This window comes from Parasteatoda tepidariorum, chromosome 1, assembly GCF_043381705.1.
Source record: "Parasteatoda tepidariorum isolate YZ-2023 chromosome 1, CAS_Ptep_4.0, whole genome shotgun sequence".
In the NCBI taxonomy this organism is placed as follows: domain Eukaryota; kingdom Metazoa; phylum Arthropoda; class Arachnida; order Araneae; family Theridiidae; genus Parasteatoda; species Parasteatoda tepidariorum.
The window spans coordinates 66,833,418-66,852,846 of NC_092204.1; the positions used below are offsets into that span (position 1 = coordinate 66,833,418).

The window sequence follows — 19,429 nt, forward strand, 5'->3', positions numbered from 1 at the left end:
CGTGAAAATGGGGGGGGGGCTATTTTTGAGCGGTTATTTATATTTGTGCTTGTTATACGCTTGTAGTGATAATAGATTTGTATATTTTTGAAGAGAATGAAATTTTTAAGAAGTCATATCTTTCCGCTTTAGTGTTTTGGGATTAATTATTTAATGTCTATATTATGGTCGAAATTCAACCAAAATATAGTTCAATTTAATATTTTATTAAAACTGCAGCAAATTTGCTAAATATTATAGTTCATCGTTGAAACATTTAAAAAAATTTAATTCATCTGAAGAAATCTTAATTTATCTGAACACTTAATTTAAATAAAAATTTGATATTAATATTGATTAATCATGAATTTGAAATCTTTAATGCTTATAAATAAGTATTTCTTAGAATTTTTTTCTTTTATTTATTAAATTTTTTTCTTATAATTGTTTCAGATTAAATGCTGTTTATTCTGATGTAGAGAAAAAGAACTCTTTATGTGGTTCTAAGAACAATTCCTATTTCAAAACATCAGCATGTGACTTTCAAAACGCTCAAGAACCTAAAATCTCTGGCATTACGTGTGTACGAACTAAAACATTAGATACTTCACACAAGAACCCTCATAAATCCTATGAAAAATCTCACCTTGAATCAGAATCAAATCTTTCGAAACCACGAACTAATAAACAGCCACTTGTAAGTAACCAACCTGATTTATCTCCAAGTTCCAATGATCACAAAAATACTCGCAATGAAAAATACCTGGCTAAAGAGAGCTATGGTTTAGACTCTTTTTTAATGGACTCATCTGCACAAAAACTTTCAGAAAAATCTTTACCTGCCCAACTCTGTGAATCGCACACTCTTGATTCTGTGACCCAAGCAGATAACTTAAATGCTAAAAGTAATTCTGTGCCAATTGTAGAAAAAAATGAATCTATTGGTGTTCCATCTTCGGAAGTATGTGCGCAAGACTGTTATTTTCAATATGACGATGTGGCTGTTAGTTCCATACCACCGGAAAACGCAACTACGTGCTCTTTAAATTCGTCGCCAAAAGTGTCTTCAGAAATCCAATCCTGCCTTGATACAAGCCCTGTTCCCGAAGAGTGCTCACAAAATGAAACAGTTTTACAATGTTCTGAAACTAAGCCCGCTTGGGAACCACCCTTCTGCTCAAAAGGTGCTCGAAGTGTCTCCTTTGATCAGTCTTTATCAGCCAATAAAGAATCTATAAACTTTTCTGACCAAATGTCTTATCTGACCGTGGACAGCATGAGGAAAGGTTCTTTGCCAGCAGCTGCGTCAGAACCCGAAGTGTTTGCAAGTCCTTCTGAAATGTGGTGTCCCAGTGGTCCGCTGAGGACATTTGCTAGATGTGGTCGGAACTCCGTGCCTCGAGTAACTTACAGTAACTCTAGAGATTCGCACACATTGTCATCCAATGGTGAAGGTCGTCCAATTTATCCTTCCCTACCATATTCACCCTATTGCTCACCGAATTCATCACCGAGACTTCCTCGCCATCAACCGAAAGAGTGTCGAAAAGTTTATTGGGAATCTCATCCTAATTATGAACAGCTCAATCATTATCGATTAAAAGGAGAAATCGGACAGGTAAGAAGTTTTCTTTTGTACTGTTTAACTAAAAAATAACTTTGAAAATGTTTTTTTAAACATTATTTATTTATGATTAAATATAAAGTGAAATGTCGTGAAAAAATGTTATCACTTATAGAATTTGTGAATTTTTAATTTTAGATTTGTAGAATTTCTGTTACTGTTTTTGAAATTTTGCAAGTTGTATTGTTCCTAAAATTCCCAAGATTTTCAATTTTAAATTTCCTTATTTCTTTTTTACATAAGCCAATTGAAAAATGTTTGAAGCAATAAATGCTAAGCGTTAAAAATCTCATTTAAGGGTAGCCTTATTCTTAACTTAAGAAAGAGAGAATTTTTTTTCTTTATTACGTTTATACAGAAGTTACGACGTTTATACGTTAAGAAGTATACATTTTACGTTACAGAGATAATACGTTTAAGAGGATTTTTGATACACAAATTATTGGAGGATTTATGACCCTCACAGAATAATGTAACAGGCATAAGATATAGATTTTGATATCACAATCGTGTTTTCCAAGAGACATTTTTCAATGATTCGAACCCAGACCTCGAAAAGTTGATCTGATTTCCAGCCTTTGAATATTTTAATAGTTTTAAGACATTATATTTTACTAATAAAAAAATTTAATGAAATTTGAAAAATAATTATTAAAAATTAAAAAATGAATTTTTAAAAATAACTTGAACATGTGATGAAAAAGATATTAAAAAATGCGATAGATTTTAAAATTCGATTGTTTCCGTGGAGTATGTCGTTTAAGTTTTAAGGTGCAAACAACCTCTTATAAAATTTTTTGTTACACAAGGTCGTGTTTCGAATTTCGAAATATAGTTTTAACAATATTTTTTTTAAATAAAGCAAAAATAGTCGAATTAAATGTGATGGCTTCGTTATTCATTTCTTATTAAACGTTTAAAATAACAATAAAATTCTGATAAAATAAATTTGACATTTTAGTACAACAATAGCTTATATATTTTCCTTCCGCATCATCTTTTTTTCTCATTTACCAAACTTCATCATCATTATTGACTGGGCAGCATGGGATGGATCCTGGCTTTCTCAAGGATTCTCTTCTATCTTTTTCTGCTCTCAGCAACGGTTCTCCAGATTTTACTCTTGATTCCTTATCTGCAGAATCGAACCATTGGGTCACATCCTTAGTCCATTCTCAGATGGCTTAGTCATAAAAATCCTTTTTGTTATACATTTTCTTCGGTGACCGCAATAGATGGCTAGCCCATTTCATCCTTTGAATTTGGATGCATTTAGTAATGTATGTTGGTCAATGTTAAAAGCTTTTTACTTCGGTAAAGGGTATATTCCATGATCCGTAAACCTTGAATCGTTTGCTGGTTCGTTTCCGTTTCGTCAATCTGTAGTTGAATTCCACTTGAGATTTTAATACTTTTAGAATGATAATAAAATCAATATATTTTACTATTTCTATAAATTGTAAACATGAAGTTTTTGAATTGAAAACGCATTCAAAAGCTATTTATTGTTAGTTTACTGAAATATTAAGCGAGTAGTAATATTGGACTAAATAAAGGACGAAAAAAAACATTATATGTAAGAAAAAGACTTACATAGTGGAGTAAACTACTTAAACAATCAAAAGAATTGGAAAATAATGGTTAATTTTAAAACTAGGAAAGAAATTTCATTGTATAAGTGCTTTAATGATGATAAAAGCTTTCTAAAAAATTGATTTCTCTATACAGTAAGATATGTCAAAGCATGTTTAACTAGAAATTTAACTTGCATTCTTAAAGAATAATCAAGTGTATTTTTTAAATAATTTACCTTATCTACTTTTTTTTCTATCCTTTATGATGCGGTATTACATCAGAATATTTTCTTGTCTGTCACAGCACTATAAAATTTTCATCATTTTAATATACTTAAAAAACAGTTTTGAGATGAAAATCAGCTCGCAAGTGATTTACTTATTTTTAAAAGCAGCTCAGATTGTGTAGGTACTAACCCTTTGACGCAGAATTCGTATTAAACATATTTTTTGTACTTTTTTTCATTATTTTGAATTAATTTAGATCAAAGTAAACGAAACATATTACGTTTAAAATTTTAAAAATTTATGTTTATGAAATAAAAAATGAAATATCGGTATCTTTTTCTGCGTTAAAAGTAAAATCTTCAAAAAGCTGAGAGCAATAATGTTTCAAATTTGTACTTATTAATATCTAATTAGAAATAATTGTTTATCATTAAAAAGTTTTTACTTTTCAAAACCAATTATTTCTAAATATAAATTAAAACAATTTTCCTACTACTTTTTTTTGTATTTTTTACTTATAGTACAAATATAATTCCGACAATCTAACAGAACCGATAATCCAACAGACGAAGAACTCCTGGATCAAGTGATTGGGAGAAATTTGCCATCGTGGAGGACTTTTTGATGGAACTTACCCGCATCTACATGGAAAAAAAACCGAAAAAAAAACACGGTCAGCCTGACGGCAAGGGGACTCAAATTCATCATCCGTCTACCACTGAGGGTATTTTACGTCAGCACTGTGGTCGGTGCAAGCCGGATGTGGAATTTGCATCGACCAGCCATCGCTGGGGATTCAAACCCGGCTACTGTCCTTGGAAGGCCAAGGCTCTATCCCCTGGGCCATCACTGTTCAAAAATTGATATTTTTTTAATAACCGTCATTGAACAGCCGACCCAATTTTGGGTTTACGACTCATAATGTTCAACTCCGTAGCCCTGTAATTTTGAATCAATCCAGAAGACAAAGAAACTCCCGGATTAGTACCCCCACAGGTATGATTTGTTATGGGAACATGGATGACTTTGTGACTCAACAAATTTAACGTGCATCAGCCACCATTTACTACACGGGGAGTCTTCAGCCGGCGTGGATCGAACACACGATCTCTTGGACATGGGTCCAATGACCTACCAGTCTGACTATCCCAGCCTTAAAAATTTTGACATTTAAAGAAATTTATTAATTTAAGGAAATAGGTTTTTATTCTATTTCATTTGATTTCGTTTTTTATTTGTATTTTAATAGAATTCACGACCGAATAAAAATTTATCGTAGAGAATAAAAATATGCTATGTGAATTTCGATATTAATTTTGTATCCATTTTCATTAACCTGTATTTTGAAGTATGTCTTTTTCTCATATTGCACTTCAATATTTGTATTACTAATGTTTAGTTTGATTAATGCTAATTAAAGGCTAACTTTTAGACATATCAAGCTCTGTCCATTTTTTTTTAAAAGGCATTTTGAGTTTTGTTTAAATTTAAAAGTCTACATATGTTTTAATTTTATGTTAGTAAGATATTAGCTATTAATTAGGATTACCTCTTACTTTTCGAAATCTTATATTATTTAGCAATTTTTGCTCGAAATTTATAATACGCATATACAAATATGTACTGGAAATATACAAATATGTATATGTATGGAACGAATAAATTATTTTCTCAATATGATCTTCAAGACTATGCTTGCCGACAGAACTATGTAATTCAGTTACGAAGCATTGAATTAATTTAAGAAATATGTATTAAATTACGAAGTATTAAAATGTTTCTTAAATATCCATTCTACTTTTCATTTGGAATCATTTTTAGCCATTTACTTTAGGTATTAAAAGACACACAGTAAAAACATATCTGTTAAATTTACGGAAAGATACTATCAGCTGGAATGCCAGTATAAAACCGTTTATTTCATAGAAAAATACTGTTATTTAAAACCAGGCACCTGTTTTTTCAGCAGATAAGTACTGTTAATTTAATAAACAAACTCTGTTATTTTAATCATAAAATCTATATCTACAATAGATGATATAATGGATGAATGGAGTCGAAAGCAGAATTCGTACGACTAGTCGATGCTGGAATTTGAACCTCTGTCAACTCATTGGGAGGCGAGAGCTCTATCCTTTGAGCTACCGCAGCTCAATAGCTTCAACATAGGGAAAAATCTTCATACTGACTGTTTTAAAAAAGTTTAAAATTATAGTTATCCATCTGTAGTAAGATGTGCAAAAACTTATTTTACCAAAAATTACATTTAAAGAAATATAAAAATGAGGTAGAATATCAATTTGACAATGAAAATGAATCACAGTTTTATTTATACGATGTACAAAACCATAAATAATTGCTGAAAAATAAGTGCAAATATAGAAAACAATCTTAAAAGGATTCGTAAAAATGTAAAGTTGTAGTACAGACTCCATGGAAAGAACTAGAATTTGAACTGACAGATTTTATATGTTAGAAATTTTTAATGTCTGACAGTTTTAACGCAATGAAAATCGGAGAATAACTGCTATGCTAACAAAACAGCTTTAAACCGTCAGATATACAGAAAAAGTATGTTAAAAGAACAAAAATTTTTCTCAGTGCGCGGGGATATAGCATAAAAACAGAAAAAAAAATCTTTTTTTTTCTTCTTTAAACCGTTTTTTTTGGCAGAAGAAAACGTTTTTTCTACTGTAGAATTTACAGTTATTTTTATAGTTTAAATGCTTTATGCCATATCAAGTATTACATGACATTCAACATACAATTTTTATGAACAGAAAAGCCTTTTGAAGCTCTTATCGTTTTAATTCATTTCCTATTTTTCGGAACTTAATGTTCCATAAAAGCGTTTCAACCGGAAAAGTTCTGTTTATTTAAAAGGTGTATAAACTGCAATGAAAACGAAATAAGTGGATGAGTGTTATGGGATATTGTTTTTATCTGCGAAACTATTTCGTTTCCTTTGGTAAACAAGAGTATTTCCAGAAACTTTTAAAATATCTCTTTGGGGAATTGTTTATTTTCAATTTACTCCTTTGAAGTTAGAAGTGGTCTCAAAGGATGATTTGTAAGCTTAGAAAATTCTGTTTCAAAGTTTTATTTCACAAAAATATTTTTAAATATCCAAACATGTTTGTTTATTCTAAGCAAAACAGAACTTCAACTACACTCCTAAAAATTCCAGATCAAATTACGGTATAAAGTACCAGTATTTTGGATGCCTCATCCGTGAAAGTCATTTTACAGTGAAAAATTAAATCGTAATTTTACAATATTTATTTAATTACAGTGGTTTTACGGCAATTATACTGTATAAATTGCGGTACATCGAAGTTTTTGAACTATAACATATTACAGTGAAAATGGATTTTATGGTAAAAAGTAGCGGCACCCTCAGTGCCGGTACTTTTTTAACCATAATTTGATCCACAATTTTTTACTGTGTACTTTGCAAAGTTGTTCTTAAATTTCGTTGAAACATATGATGATGACTCAAAAACATATGATGATGACATGATGATGAACATATGATGATGAAACATATGATGATGACTTCTGAGTTTGATAAATTACAAGGTTATCGAGAGATTTTCACAGGCATTAAAGATTTGATTGCTTTCTTTGAATACAAATATAAATTGTAGATCGTGTACTTTTTTAACTTCTGGTAACCATAGTGTTGACTAGAAATTTCTCATAGTGCATCAGTCATATCTTAAAATTCCCTCGCCGCCAGGCTAACCACAGAAAGTTTCTATGCTTTTATATATTATACACAAATACAAAATAGATTGAGCAATATGTTCGGTAAATGTGATTTTTACATCATTTTTGTATTATTTTGGCATTATTGCAATTCTAACTTGAGTTCAAAATGGCAAGTACATCCAGACACAAGATTCATCGTGTTAGTAACAAAATTGTTACTAAGTGATAGTGTAAAAAATGATTTAAAATAATTTACATGCATGCTCACGAACTAAAAAACTTATTAACAAAATTCAATTCTCCCTCGAGTCTAATCGGTATCATTCGCTATAAACTGTGTCCTAACGCGTTAAAGAAGCCAACATACGACAACAGCATCCTAATTCTCTTGAAGAGTTCGCTGAATATTTTATTCACGATAGTTTTCATTACTTTATTTATTTATTTATTTATAAGAAATTGGGCACCTGGGCCGCGCAGAAGGCCCCATATCCCATACATCATGAAATAGTATAAAAAAGTTAAAATAAAAGACAGTTTGAGTTCAGCAGTCTATGGGATGGCTGTTACAAGCACCTTGCTTGTATAACTGAAGGAAAATGAAAATAATAAGAGCAACTTGCTGTAATCTGTGGATGGTTGTAGTTTGATTGTCAACGTGAAGTAACATAGGTCAGGATTTCAGTATTGGTAAAGTGTTTGATGCAGTGGACTATTGGTACTTTGGATTATTAATGTAGACTATAGATGCTGGAATTGAAGACTATTATTTGTGCTGATAGTTGTGGTATGAGGCGTCGGAGGTGAAATGAGAGGCTATTGGTCTTAGTTTATCGTCTTTTTTGTAGTTCTCGAAGTTAAAAATCTGATTGAAGTTGGCTGTGCTGCATTTTATGGCTTTGTCGTAGAAGTTTGCATTTAATTTGTGTATAGATTCGGATAGAAACGGAATTTTGAGATCTTTGTGGATGTTTGAATTACTTATGAATTCTACTAAAAAAATTACTGAAAAAATAAATTTTATAATCCATCAGTCTTACCAGAAGTAAAATATAACTGGTACTAATAAGTCATAAAAATGCGAATTTACACAATGAACGAATAAAAACCTTTTTGTTTTTAGAATTAAAAGGTGAAGAGCGCTATTTGAAGATTAAGAGCTGAATTTCAGCTTTATTTGCAGTTTTTTTTTTCAAAACAAAATTTTAATTACTTTTATTTATTCTTGTGTTTTGTAGGTTTCACCATCAAAATGAAAATATACTTTTTATTTCCTGGATTTCCCTAAGAAATGGAGTGTGCCCCCACGCTTTTTTGACCGGAATTCTTTTCTCCCTTATATTACTCTCTTTCATTCTTTACCATGCGAGGAATTTTGCCTAATGCCGGTGAAAAATAAATATTTCAGCTTGAAGAAGTTCGGTTTATTTTTGCGTTGAGTCAGACATTTCCAGAAATCTCGGTCTGGGGTAAACAACTACTAGGAAGGAAGATAACTGCATTTGAGACTAAAAATGTTTATTTGCTTTACCAGGAAGAAAATGCCCAATTATTTTACACACACGTACGATTTCTTTGTATTAGAGTTTTGAAGCATGGTGGTTTTTAGTATATATATTTATATATTCAGGCCGAAAGAACAATAAAAGAAGACATTTTTTTTGTAAGGGTCTACTGTTTAAAAAACCCGAATTCCGTTTCTTAAAATATTATTAAAAGTAGAATTTAGTTAGGTATTTTATTTTTAGAAAATATAAGATTGAAAATTCAATAGAAGATTAATCTAATAGAAGATTAAGGTTGAAAATTCAAGGGAAGATTGTGTAAGTTTAACCCAATAGCAAATTAAGATCGAAAGTTCAATAGAAGCTTAAGATTGAAAGTTCAATGGAAGCTTAAGATAAGAAAGTTCAATAAAAGATTAAGATTGAAAGTTTAATAAACTTTGGAGTTACTATTATTATTTCACAATCAAGGAATTTTTGTTTCATTAAAATTGTAAATCATGTGTTTGTAGATAAGCACATTTTCGAACATAAATTTTAAAGATTGAAAAATAATTTAGAATTTTCTAGACAGAATATATAGAGCAAATATTTTTGTTAAGAAATAAAAGATAACAAATATTTGATAGCAAATATTTAGAACTAACAATAAGGCAACGGGATTAAAATAATGATTTATATCCTTTCCTTTACAAGTTTTCTGTCTTGTAAATATTGTTCAAAAACTGTAATAAAACCTCATTGGAATAATGTAATTATTTAAATTGAATAATTAATTTTATTTATTAAAGAATGATCCAAACTTGAAATATTTTTCAATTATTTCCAGATAAAATAGTTTTATTTGCATCGTATGTTTTTTTTAATTATTAATTCAATTTATTGCAAAGCTGATCAAAATCAAGGATTTTCATTAAATTCAAAGGTATTTCATCAATATTTTATTTTGCTATTGTCCAATAATAATATTGAATTTCAAATTACTACTACCTAAGCAATAACGTGAATCTTTATATAAAATGCCAATTAATCAATTGGTCTTTTCAATCATTTTATATCATTAAAATTTAGAATATATATACACTCTATAACAAAAAAATCAACGCACCAAGAAGCAATCATCCGATTGCTTTGAAATTTCGTATGCATGAATGTTTTGAACAGATACGGCTGGAATGATGCCGACTGGGGACGTATAGTCTTTAGAGACGAATCCCGATTCCAACTGTGTCCTGACGATCATCGAAGACGTGTTTGGAGACACACAGGGCTTAGGGGGGATTCTGCCTTCACTATTGCACGCCACACCGGCCCTCAACAAGGCATTATGGTCTTGGGTGTCATTTCCTTTGACAGCCGGACCCCTTTGGTCGTCATTAGAGGTACACTTACTGCACAGCGGTACGTCAACGACATCCTAAGACCTGTTTTGCTACCGTTCCTTTTGCAGCTCCCCGGGCTGGTTTTTCAGCAGGACAATGCCAGACCTTGTCCAATACCAGGACAATGCCAGACTGTCTGCAAGCTTGTCAAACTCTTCCTTGGCCTGCCAGATCACCAGATCTCTCTCCCATCGAGCATGTCTGGGATATGATGGGAAGGCGATTGCATCTGGCACGGAATGTTGATGACCTCGTTCGACAATTGGATCGAATTTGGCAGGAAATACCGCAAGAGACCATCCGGGAGCTTTATCGGTCTATGCCACGCCGTGTGGCAGCTTGTACCCAGGCTAGAGGCGGGTCAACACCTTATTGAACTTGTTACTGTAACTCTGCAATAAATTATTCAATTGTTCTGAAATTTTAATCATTTACTATTCTGTACATTGTTTTCCTATCCACCAATTTTCGTTTCAATCGGACAACTCCTTCTTGGTGTGTCGATTTTTTTGTTATAGAGTGTATTTCTGCTTTATCTGATTATCATTTGGAAAGGTATTTCTCATACCATATATATATAATAGCAAGAACCGAAAAGGTTTTTATCAATGTAAGATTTTAGATTACGAAATATATTCTAACTATTGTGTATAATAAATTTATCTTTTTTATACGATAAACGTTGATAAGCTTGAATTATTATTTCATATTATATATATACGTTTAATTTTATTGTTTCATAAACAACAAACAAGTTTCTTTACGAAATCATTGATTTATTGATAATTTTATTCTGATCGATCAATTAAAAAATGATTTTAAATTACTTTTTTTAAAACAATTAAACTTTACTTATAAAGTAGTGAAGTTCTGAAATTGTTAATTAAATTATTGAACATTTTATCCAATTTTGACTTCATTCTTTTAATGATTTAAAATATATATTATGTCGTGCAATGTTTTTTGAGTAAAATCTCAAGTAAAAAAAATTTAATAATGCAACCACGTGTAATAAAACCCGAACAAAATTTCATTAAATAACTAACTAAATGGACAGAAACTATCGTCTAATTAACACATTGTTAACCGGTAACGAGTAAATTCATCATTGCACTTGCAATGTCAAGTTAACTTGCTCTCGGACAACAACGTTTGGGCAATAAATCGCTCTTTAGAATGTTTCACTTTACTTCCGTATTCAATTACAAAGTAATAGCCAGTGGCATGACTTAATTTCTGTGTAAAATCACTTGTCAACAAAGTGTTAACTTATGATATTAAAATTATTATCTATTTGTCGTAATCTAAATTTCATAATAAATTCCATACAGAATTTAATGTTTCAGTCTTGCACAGCACATTCTGTTTCCCCTAATCGCATTACCTTTATATGATTTTAAAATGGTTCTGTGATGTCCTGTTTGAAATGTTTCTGTAATGCTCCGTTTAAAATGTTCTTGCAATGTTTTACGAGAATTTAAAACTCTAGCAACACATAAAACATTTCGGAGGTGTTTGTTTCCTTTGAAACATCAGAGTTAATTTAAAATGCATCTTTAAGCGCATGATTGGATCTAATAATTTCGGTGTTGCTCGCCATCCAATTGAAAAAATAAATTATACACGAAAATTAATAATTATTAAAATTAAGCCACTAAGTCTTAGTCGTCATGGTTTAGCGCTATCTTGTCGTTGAAAGTATTCACCTGTTGTCATGTAACGAAGGCTGAAGTTCATCTTATCCGGAAGATCACTTGAGCTGTGTGAGTTGTAGGATCTATCTAATTAATTCGATTAATGATTTGCTAACTATAATTAACAATTAACAATTTTAGAGTTTGCTTTAAAATATTTAAAAAATCTATCACCTTTTATTAAAAAAATTAGAATGTAATGTTATAACCAACATTTTATTTTATAAAAGCTTGACAATAAAATGCATTTGTAAATCGGTAATAAAAATACTTTATTTATTAAGGCTATTATAATAATTTTGTTGTGTAATCATATATCTCTCTAATAATATAACTTATGGTCTTCCAGCTTAATCAAAGCAGAACACTGCAGATAAAATACTTTGTATACTCCTTCTGTTGTCATAAAAATCGGCAGTTTTCAATGTATTTTATATCATCGTTTTAATTTAGTATTTAAATTCTTTGAAAATAAAACTATGAACCTGATATGCTAAATTTTTATGATTAATTTGTGTTTCAAAACTCTTTCTAGAAAAAGAGTTGCGCTCTTTTATTTTTATAACAAAGAAATACGAAAAGAAAAAAAGTATAAAGATAAAAAAAGCAAAAATCTTTTAAAATAAAGCTTTTTTTATAATATTTAAAGTTACTGCACCCGAACAACTATTTGTGCCCAATTAGTTAACAATCGTCATCTGAAGTGTTTCAAGACAAAATATATTACATAAATAATAAATTAAGATTTTATGCTCAAAAATGTTTTCTTGAAAACGTCGCTATTCAAATACATGGGGATTTTTTAAGAAAACGTTTTGTCCATGTTTTTTCATCATCTTATTCCCAATGGAGAGTTTTTGTCTTCTAAGTTTATTTTCTAGCTTCAAGGAAAGTTTATTTTTCCTAGTTTTAGTATAAAATTAGTTTCACTTATTTATTTTTATATCTTTTTAGGGTTCTTTCGGCATTGTTAAACTGGCATATAATGAAGAAGACAATTCACATTACGTAAGTAAAAATATATATTTTTTTAATTCGATACTCGATTTACATAAATTGTAGTGCGTTCATTACTTTATTCAGACTAGATTTCTTTTCGAAAAATGATTAATTTTAATTTAGTTTTATATCATTTTGGTTTAAAGAAATTACTTCATTTGAAAAAAATTAGCATTTCCTCGCGAAGAGTAATAACAAACAACACGTTTAATTAGTATTAACAATACTATGACTTAGAATAGTATTATTAACGAAATTTGATTATTACCATACACTCCAAACAGACGTTAAATTAAACTTGAAATTCTAAGTTTTAGTTTTCTAATTATGGGTTTAGCTGAAAAAATCTGGCTTTCCTATATTTAACCGAAGTCATGGGTTGGTGAAAAAGTGAGAGAGTATGTACGACTATAGTTTGTTTAAAATAAGAACTCCTCCAGACATTCGTCTCGACCTGTGGCGGTGACTATGGTAACGATGTATGACTGTTTCAAGTAGGGGTGCGAGGTTACTGTTTTGGAGTGGTTTCGGCTCTGGTCGGCGAGAGAATAGGGATTCTCTTTCCTAGAGTGAAGTTACCCTCCCTAAAATGTTTCCTTAGCGCCAGACGTCCTCAGACTTTGTGGCGGGAGGAGTTCTTAGCTTAGACAAACTATAGTGAGTACTGGGTAAGCAAATAAGTTTCTGCCGTCTTCTTAAATGCTTTTAAAAGTTTTAAGTGTAAGAGTGTTCCATCTTTCTAACAGCTCTTTTGTCGTTTGACGCACATTTTCTTGCGAAAATTTAGTTTAATCATTCTTCATCGAACTCAACTGGACGGCCAGAACGATGTTTATCTTTCTGGTAAAAAATCTCATTTGAAAATTTGGCATGCCAGTTGTGAGCGATTCTTACAGCTATAACACCTTTTCCATACACATATGATACGAGCAGCTTTTACTAGCTTAGAACCTTGATTTAACGCAAAAGAAAGGAGGCGTCGAAAATGCTCATTTTTCTCAACTTGTCATTCCATTTTAATCAGTGGTCCACAGCCTTCGGGCTGTCAATCAGTACCGGTGCGTGGATTAAATGGTGCCGGATTACCCAACGAACATTAAATTACTTCCCTTTTATCCACTGTGGTGTATTTTTCTCGGGCTTGTGTGATTTTCCATGGACAAGAGGAATGGATGCGAGAAAAAAAAACGAGAATATGAAGGACAGACGAAATTTATGATAGTTGCCATACCAATAAAGGAGAATGCAGAGTATGCATTATATTTAGTGGCTAACCATATTGTAAAGGTTAAAAAGCTGAGCTTCTAGGCTGCTGCTGAAAAAATAGCACTATGACTGAAAGCATTGAAAAAATTGCCAATGACATTGAGACACAATTGAAGAGAATTAATACATCACCACGGTATGCACTCCAGGTTGGCGAATGTTGCAAAATATCGAAAACAAAGCAATACTACGTCTTTATGTGCCATGTGTATGATAGATGTGCATGAGGATTTGTTGTGAGCACTTTCTTTTTCAACCAACACCACTGGAGCAGAATTGTTCAAATCATCGTTGTATATCAGAACTACTAAAATCGTCATTTTGTGTCGGCATATGCTCCGACGGAGCTGCTGCCATGACCGGACGACTCTCTGGATTGACTACTCTTATTAAAGAGGTTGCCTCTACGAGTGAATCTACACATTTTCTCAATCACAGGGAAATTCTGGCAAGTAGAAAAATGTCCCTGGAATTTAACGGCGTATTGATTGATGTCGTTGAAGCTATTAACTACATCAAAGCACATGCTCTTAACTCGCACCTGTTTGAGCAGCTTTGTGAGATAAGAAGGTGGGTTCAAAGTACAGATGCCTTCTCTTACCTCACGGTTATCTAGAAGAAAATCACTAATCAGAGTATTTGAATCACCTAAGCCATTGCAAAGATTTATCTCAGACTAGAAAAGTGCTACAGGGGGTGACCACCTGCAGCACTTTTTAGTCACAAGATGTGGCTTAACTTTGTGACATATTCAGTCTGCTTATTAAACTCTATCTGCCCCTTCAGGGGAAAATGACGACTGTTTTTAAGTTCGCAGACAAAGGAGTTGAATTTGAAGCCTTACTGGAGTTGTGGGAACGGTGCGTGAACAAAGACAGTTTAGATATGTTTCAGTCATTAGTGCGTTTTTAAGCGAGTCTGAGCCTGAATATTCATTTTCCCAGTTGATTCACGATCACATGTCTAACCACAAAATACGCATGAACTGTTAATGGATGAATACACAAATGGGCGACCTTTGTGCTAAAATACAAACTAAGGTATGCAACGTTAAAGAGCACGTTAAATGCATTTAATAATATTTTTGTGCTCTTTAACGTTGTTTACCTTAGTTTGTTAATGGATGGATCCGCGGCGCATTTATCAACAAATCAGTCGAATCAAGGATGTCTGCGCTAAAAGAAGATCAACTGCTGGAGATAGTAAATAACGGTGGCCTTAAGACTACGTTAGGGACGACAATTCTGACAGTGTTTTTGATGAAAGTCATTGTGGAAATATCCTGATATTGCCAACACAACACTTAAATCCCTAGTGAATTTTCCCATAACTTATCTATGTGAAACGGGGTTTTCTGCAGTGATATCAACTAAAACAAGACAATGGGGTTAACTGGGCATAAGCAACACACTTCCAGTGTGATTGTCTCCTGCTAACCCTAGATGGAGCCACTTCGTTGAAAAAAATATATGCACAAGGTTCTCATTGATTTAACGTTCTAGTAGTTAAAATGCTGAATCATTTTTACTAATTTTTCGCTGTAACATGTTTTTTGGAAGGTATGTTTAAGTAAAACTAAATTAAAACTATTAAATCAAAGCAGTCTAAAATATAAACAATTAACGTCACCACGTAATTATCTCGTATAACGTCACCACGTAAAATTAAAATCTTGGCTGGTTTCAATGCTCTGTTGTTGGCTGCTGTCCGCCATTGCTTCTCTTGTTAACGTCACGTTGTAATCCAACTGCAGTTGATTTGGACGGCAGTTGTCGTTCAAGCTGAGCGTTCGATGACGTATGCTGTCAANAAGAAACCAGGCCTTGAGCTAACAAACCAGTATTTCGTTGCCGTCAGCCGGACGTTGACGTCCCGCTGACGCTCAGATAAGGCGCTTGTCCTAAGAAACCAGACCTTAAGAAACCAGGCCTTCAGTGGTGATGAAGAGGTTGGGAAGCATTGATTTTATTGATATGAAAACTGACACAGATGTCGGTTGAACAAAAAACTTCATTCGAATAATATAAAACAATATATTAAAAACAAAACATGCGGAATGTTAAAATTAAAAGAAAAACAAAATGTGAGAATTTAATTATTTTCAACTTGTTTATTTTGAAAAGCATTTCAGTAACCAAAAAGTCATTGCCAAATTGATATTAAAAAAAAATTATTTTAAATAGCCATTAACATTTTAAATTTAAGCATTTAATGAATGTTTATTGTAATTCTCAAAATATGTTGACTTATTAATCAAATATGATAAGAAAATAAGTGAATGCTTTTTAAAACTCTTTCGAATCGAAAAATCTGTTATTTAGTTTTTCGTACCAAAGAATTAATTAAAACCAAAAATGCAAAGCTTTTAAGAAACATCAAGCCTTATGAATATTTTAGTGAAGTACAACAGATATTTAAAGCCAAATTTAAATATATTCGGCCACTGTGTTTGAAAAGATTCTTAAAATTTAATGCGATAAGTGGAAACACTTAAATTCTTTTCGGCTTTAAACAAACGATTCAGACAATGTTGCTAAATAAATATTTTTTTCATTAAATTTTATTCGTTGAATATATTGTAATTTGCATAAAACTAAAATAATACTAACTTTTCGAAATGTAAGTATAAAATTGAACAACAGGCATAGATAATAAATGAGGAAACATTTTATGCGCACTATATTTAAAAATTTATTCAAGTGGTAGCTAAAAATGTATTTAAAATAATACTTTGTTTAAGTAATATTGGGAAGGCTCTCTCATTTATGTGAACCATTTCGCTCATTTAGTATTAATTAAATGTCATTGTTTTTAATTATTCCGATTAGTAATTATTTTTCTTACCTAATTTATTTTGCGTTTTAAATAACGATAAAGAATTTAAACAGAATTTATTGTATTGCTTTTGATGAATCACTGATTTAATTACCTTTGATAAAAAAACACAAATTTCAAACTATCATTAACTTCGGAACTGATGGAAATATTCAGAAGTTATACTAAGAAAACAAACTTGCCTTTTGAGAGTATCAGATCACATTTTAGACAATAAAACTACCTTAATCGCTAACTATCATTAACATCAACTTTAGAAATAATAAAATATCCAGAAGTTATATAAGGAAGCAAAAAAATACTCTCTTTTTGAGAGAGTTGTATCACTTTTTAGCTGACAAAACTATATTAATCGCTAACTTTGGAGCTATTATAATATCCAAAAGTTATATAAAGAAACAAAACTCGCCTTTTGTGAGTGTTGGATCACTTTTTAGCAGATTAAAACTGAAGCATAAGTCTATTATTAGGTAATCAGACTGTGAATAAAGTTGTTTCACATCAAATTGAAGTCCTTTTTTTCAAAAAAAGAATTTTAAATTTTTTGGATTATTTTTGGGTTATAGTACAGCTTTGTCAACTATGGTTTGCAGCATTTAACCAAACTTGCAAATTATAAATTAAAGTTTATTGCTTTAATTTTACTTGATTTTAGTTACAATTCGCTTCTTTATTATTATTATAAATAATCAAATCGTTCCACTAAATTACCCTTGTTAGATTACTAGACATGAAAATTAACTACAATTAAACCAATTAAAATTTCCTATTTTGAACATTATAGTTCAACCGATAATTTAATGAAATATTTCTCCGAAGAGCCTTAAGCACTGTCAATATTCTGTCACCATGGGAACGTCCCATCTCACCTGATGCATCTTCTTCATACGTATGTACTCTTTCTATCATCCTATATCCTTGAAATATTTAGCAGCTAAATAATTATCTCTAGATATAATTTAAAAATCCTATTGGTTCTAAGAATTAGTTCTAAGAATTAGTTCTAAGAATTAATTCTAAGAACGAGTTCTGAGAATATTTCTAGGAAATTATATTATGCCTGATAAAGGCCATTTATGAACATTTCCTCGAAATTTTTATCGGAATTTAACTGTTTTGCTCAAATTTACCTTTCAACAGTTTATTCTTGTGACATCTACCATTTTTTTATTCTTTATTAAAGGTTTGAACAATGCTTTGAAATTTATTTTTCTCCAAGAAATTAACGTAGTTCCATTTTTTATACAGGTGAGAAAGAAATTACTGAAATGTGATTTAACAAAAAGAACTTTATATTTCCTCTAATGTTTAATACATTTTGAGAAACTAACTTGGCGTAGTTATTATCATTTAAAATGTTTAATAATACTAATTTCATAGTAAACGTTTAGAAACTGTTAATCTAATTTAATAACTTATTATTAATAACTTACTACTAATAAAAAACTTTTCATTATTGTTAATTTAGAAAAAAAATTTCGGTTAGTAGAAAAAAAAACATTTAGTACTTTTATTTATAAAGAACACAAGAAGATTTGGAGTAATTTTATTTCCAGGTATAGCACATATACTATTAGAAATGTTATAATTCCTATAAGAATCAGGGCAACGGATTTTACCGACAACAGCAATTCTTGTTATTAACTAAATCAATTTTTTTCGATTGAGGCAAAAATGAACTGTTTTAAAATATCATCTCTGAAAATTTCGATCTGTAAAGAAAGATTAGGTGCTCCATTGATCTAGCCTTTAATATTTTGATATTTGAATTTTATCTTTCAAGTATTTTCTTTTATCAATTAGTTAACATTTAATAAATAGTGCTAAAAACAGAAAAAGTGTATTTAATGAAAAAGTAAATAATTTCTTTGAATTCAGTTTCTGTAATAAGTAAGTTTTTACGAGATAGGGTTGTTAACCCTATGCTGAATCCCCAACCTGGAGTTTACTATTAGTCTGGTGTCTCCCCACTAACCTGTCCGGCTTGGGAGACCCTACCAGTGGTTACGCTACCATCGGCATAGCTCAGTCGGTCCTTAACACACTCAAGCTACTCACCACGGCAAATATACTGAATAAATTAAACAAAGACTGATGCTAATCTCAATAAATTCTGGAAAAACAAAAACATAGCAAATTCAACTAAAATTATAATTTTCAATAATAATGTTAAATCTGTCCTACTATAAATTAAATAACATGAAAAAACATTAGGAACTAGAGCAATTAAAATAACATGAAAGAACTTCAAATATTTATTAACAACTGTTTAAGAAGAATCTTACGTATCAAGTGGTTCCGTAAAATTTTTAATGCAGAAGTCTCTAGAAAAGAAAAACAAAAACCTATTGATCTGGAAATTAAAAAAAACTTAAATAGAAGTAAATTGGTCATGTTCTACATAAAAATGAAAACTTTAAAGAAAAAAAAGTTTTTAACTGGAAGCCTCAGGGCAATAGAAAAAGAGGAAGACTTAAAAATACTTGGCGCATGACGACTGTAAACGAATTGAAAACGATATGAAGGAGCATGAGAGGGCCAAAATTTTTGGCCACAAATAGAGGGAGATGGAAAGCTATGATAGAAGGCCTATGCATCTATATATATATAACGAGTTCTGAGAATATTTCTA

The 19,429-nt window shown here is 31.0% G+C and overlaps 1 protein-coding gene across 5 annotated transcripts in view; it reads left to right on the forward strand.

The window, feature by feature from the left end:
- Window positions 1–19,429, forward strand: part of LOC107448732 (calcium/calmodulin-dependent protein kinase kinase 2) — a 149,183-nt gene that overhangs the window by 93,061 nt on the left and 36,693 nt on the right. For all 5 annotated transcript variants that reach the window (XM_071181596.1, XM_043044982.2, XM_043044998.2 and 2 more), the window contains 2 exons: window positions 433–1,597; window positions 12,652–12,705. In XM_071181596.1, coding sequence (XP_071037697.1) covers window positions 433–1,597; window positions 12,652–12,705 — 1,219 coding nt within the window. The remainder of the gene's footprint in view (window positions 1–432; window positions 1,598–12,651; window positions 12,706–19,429) is intronic.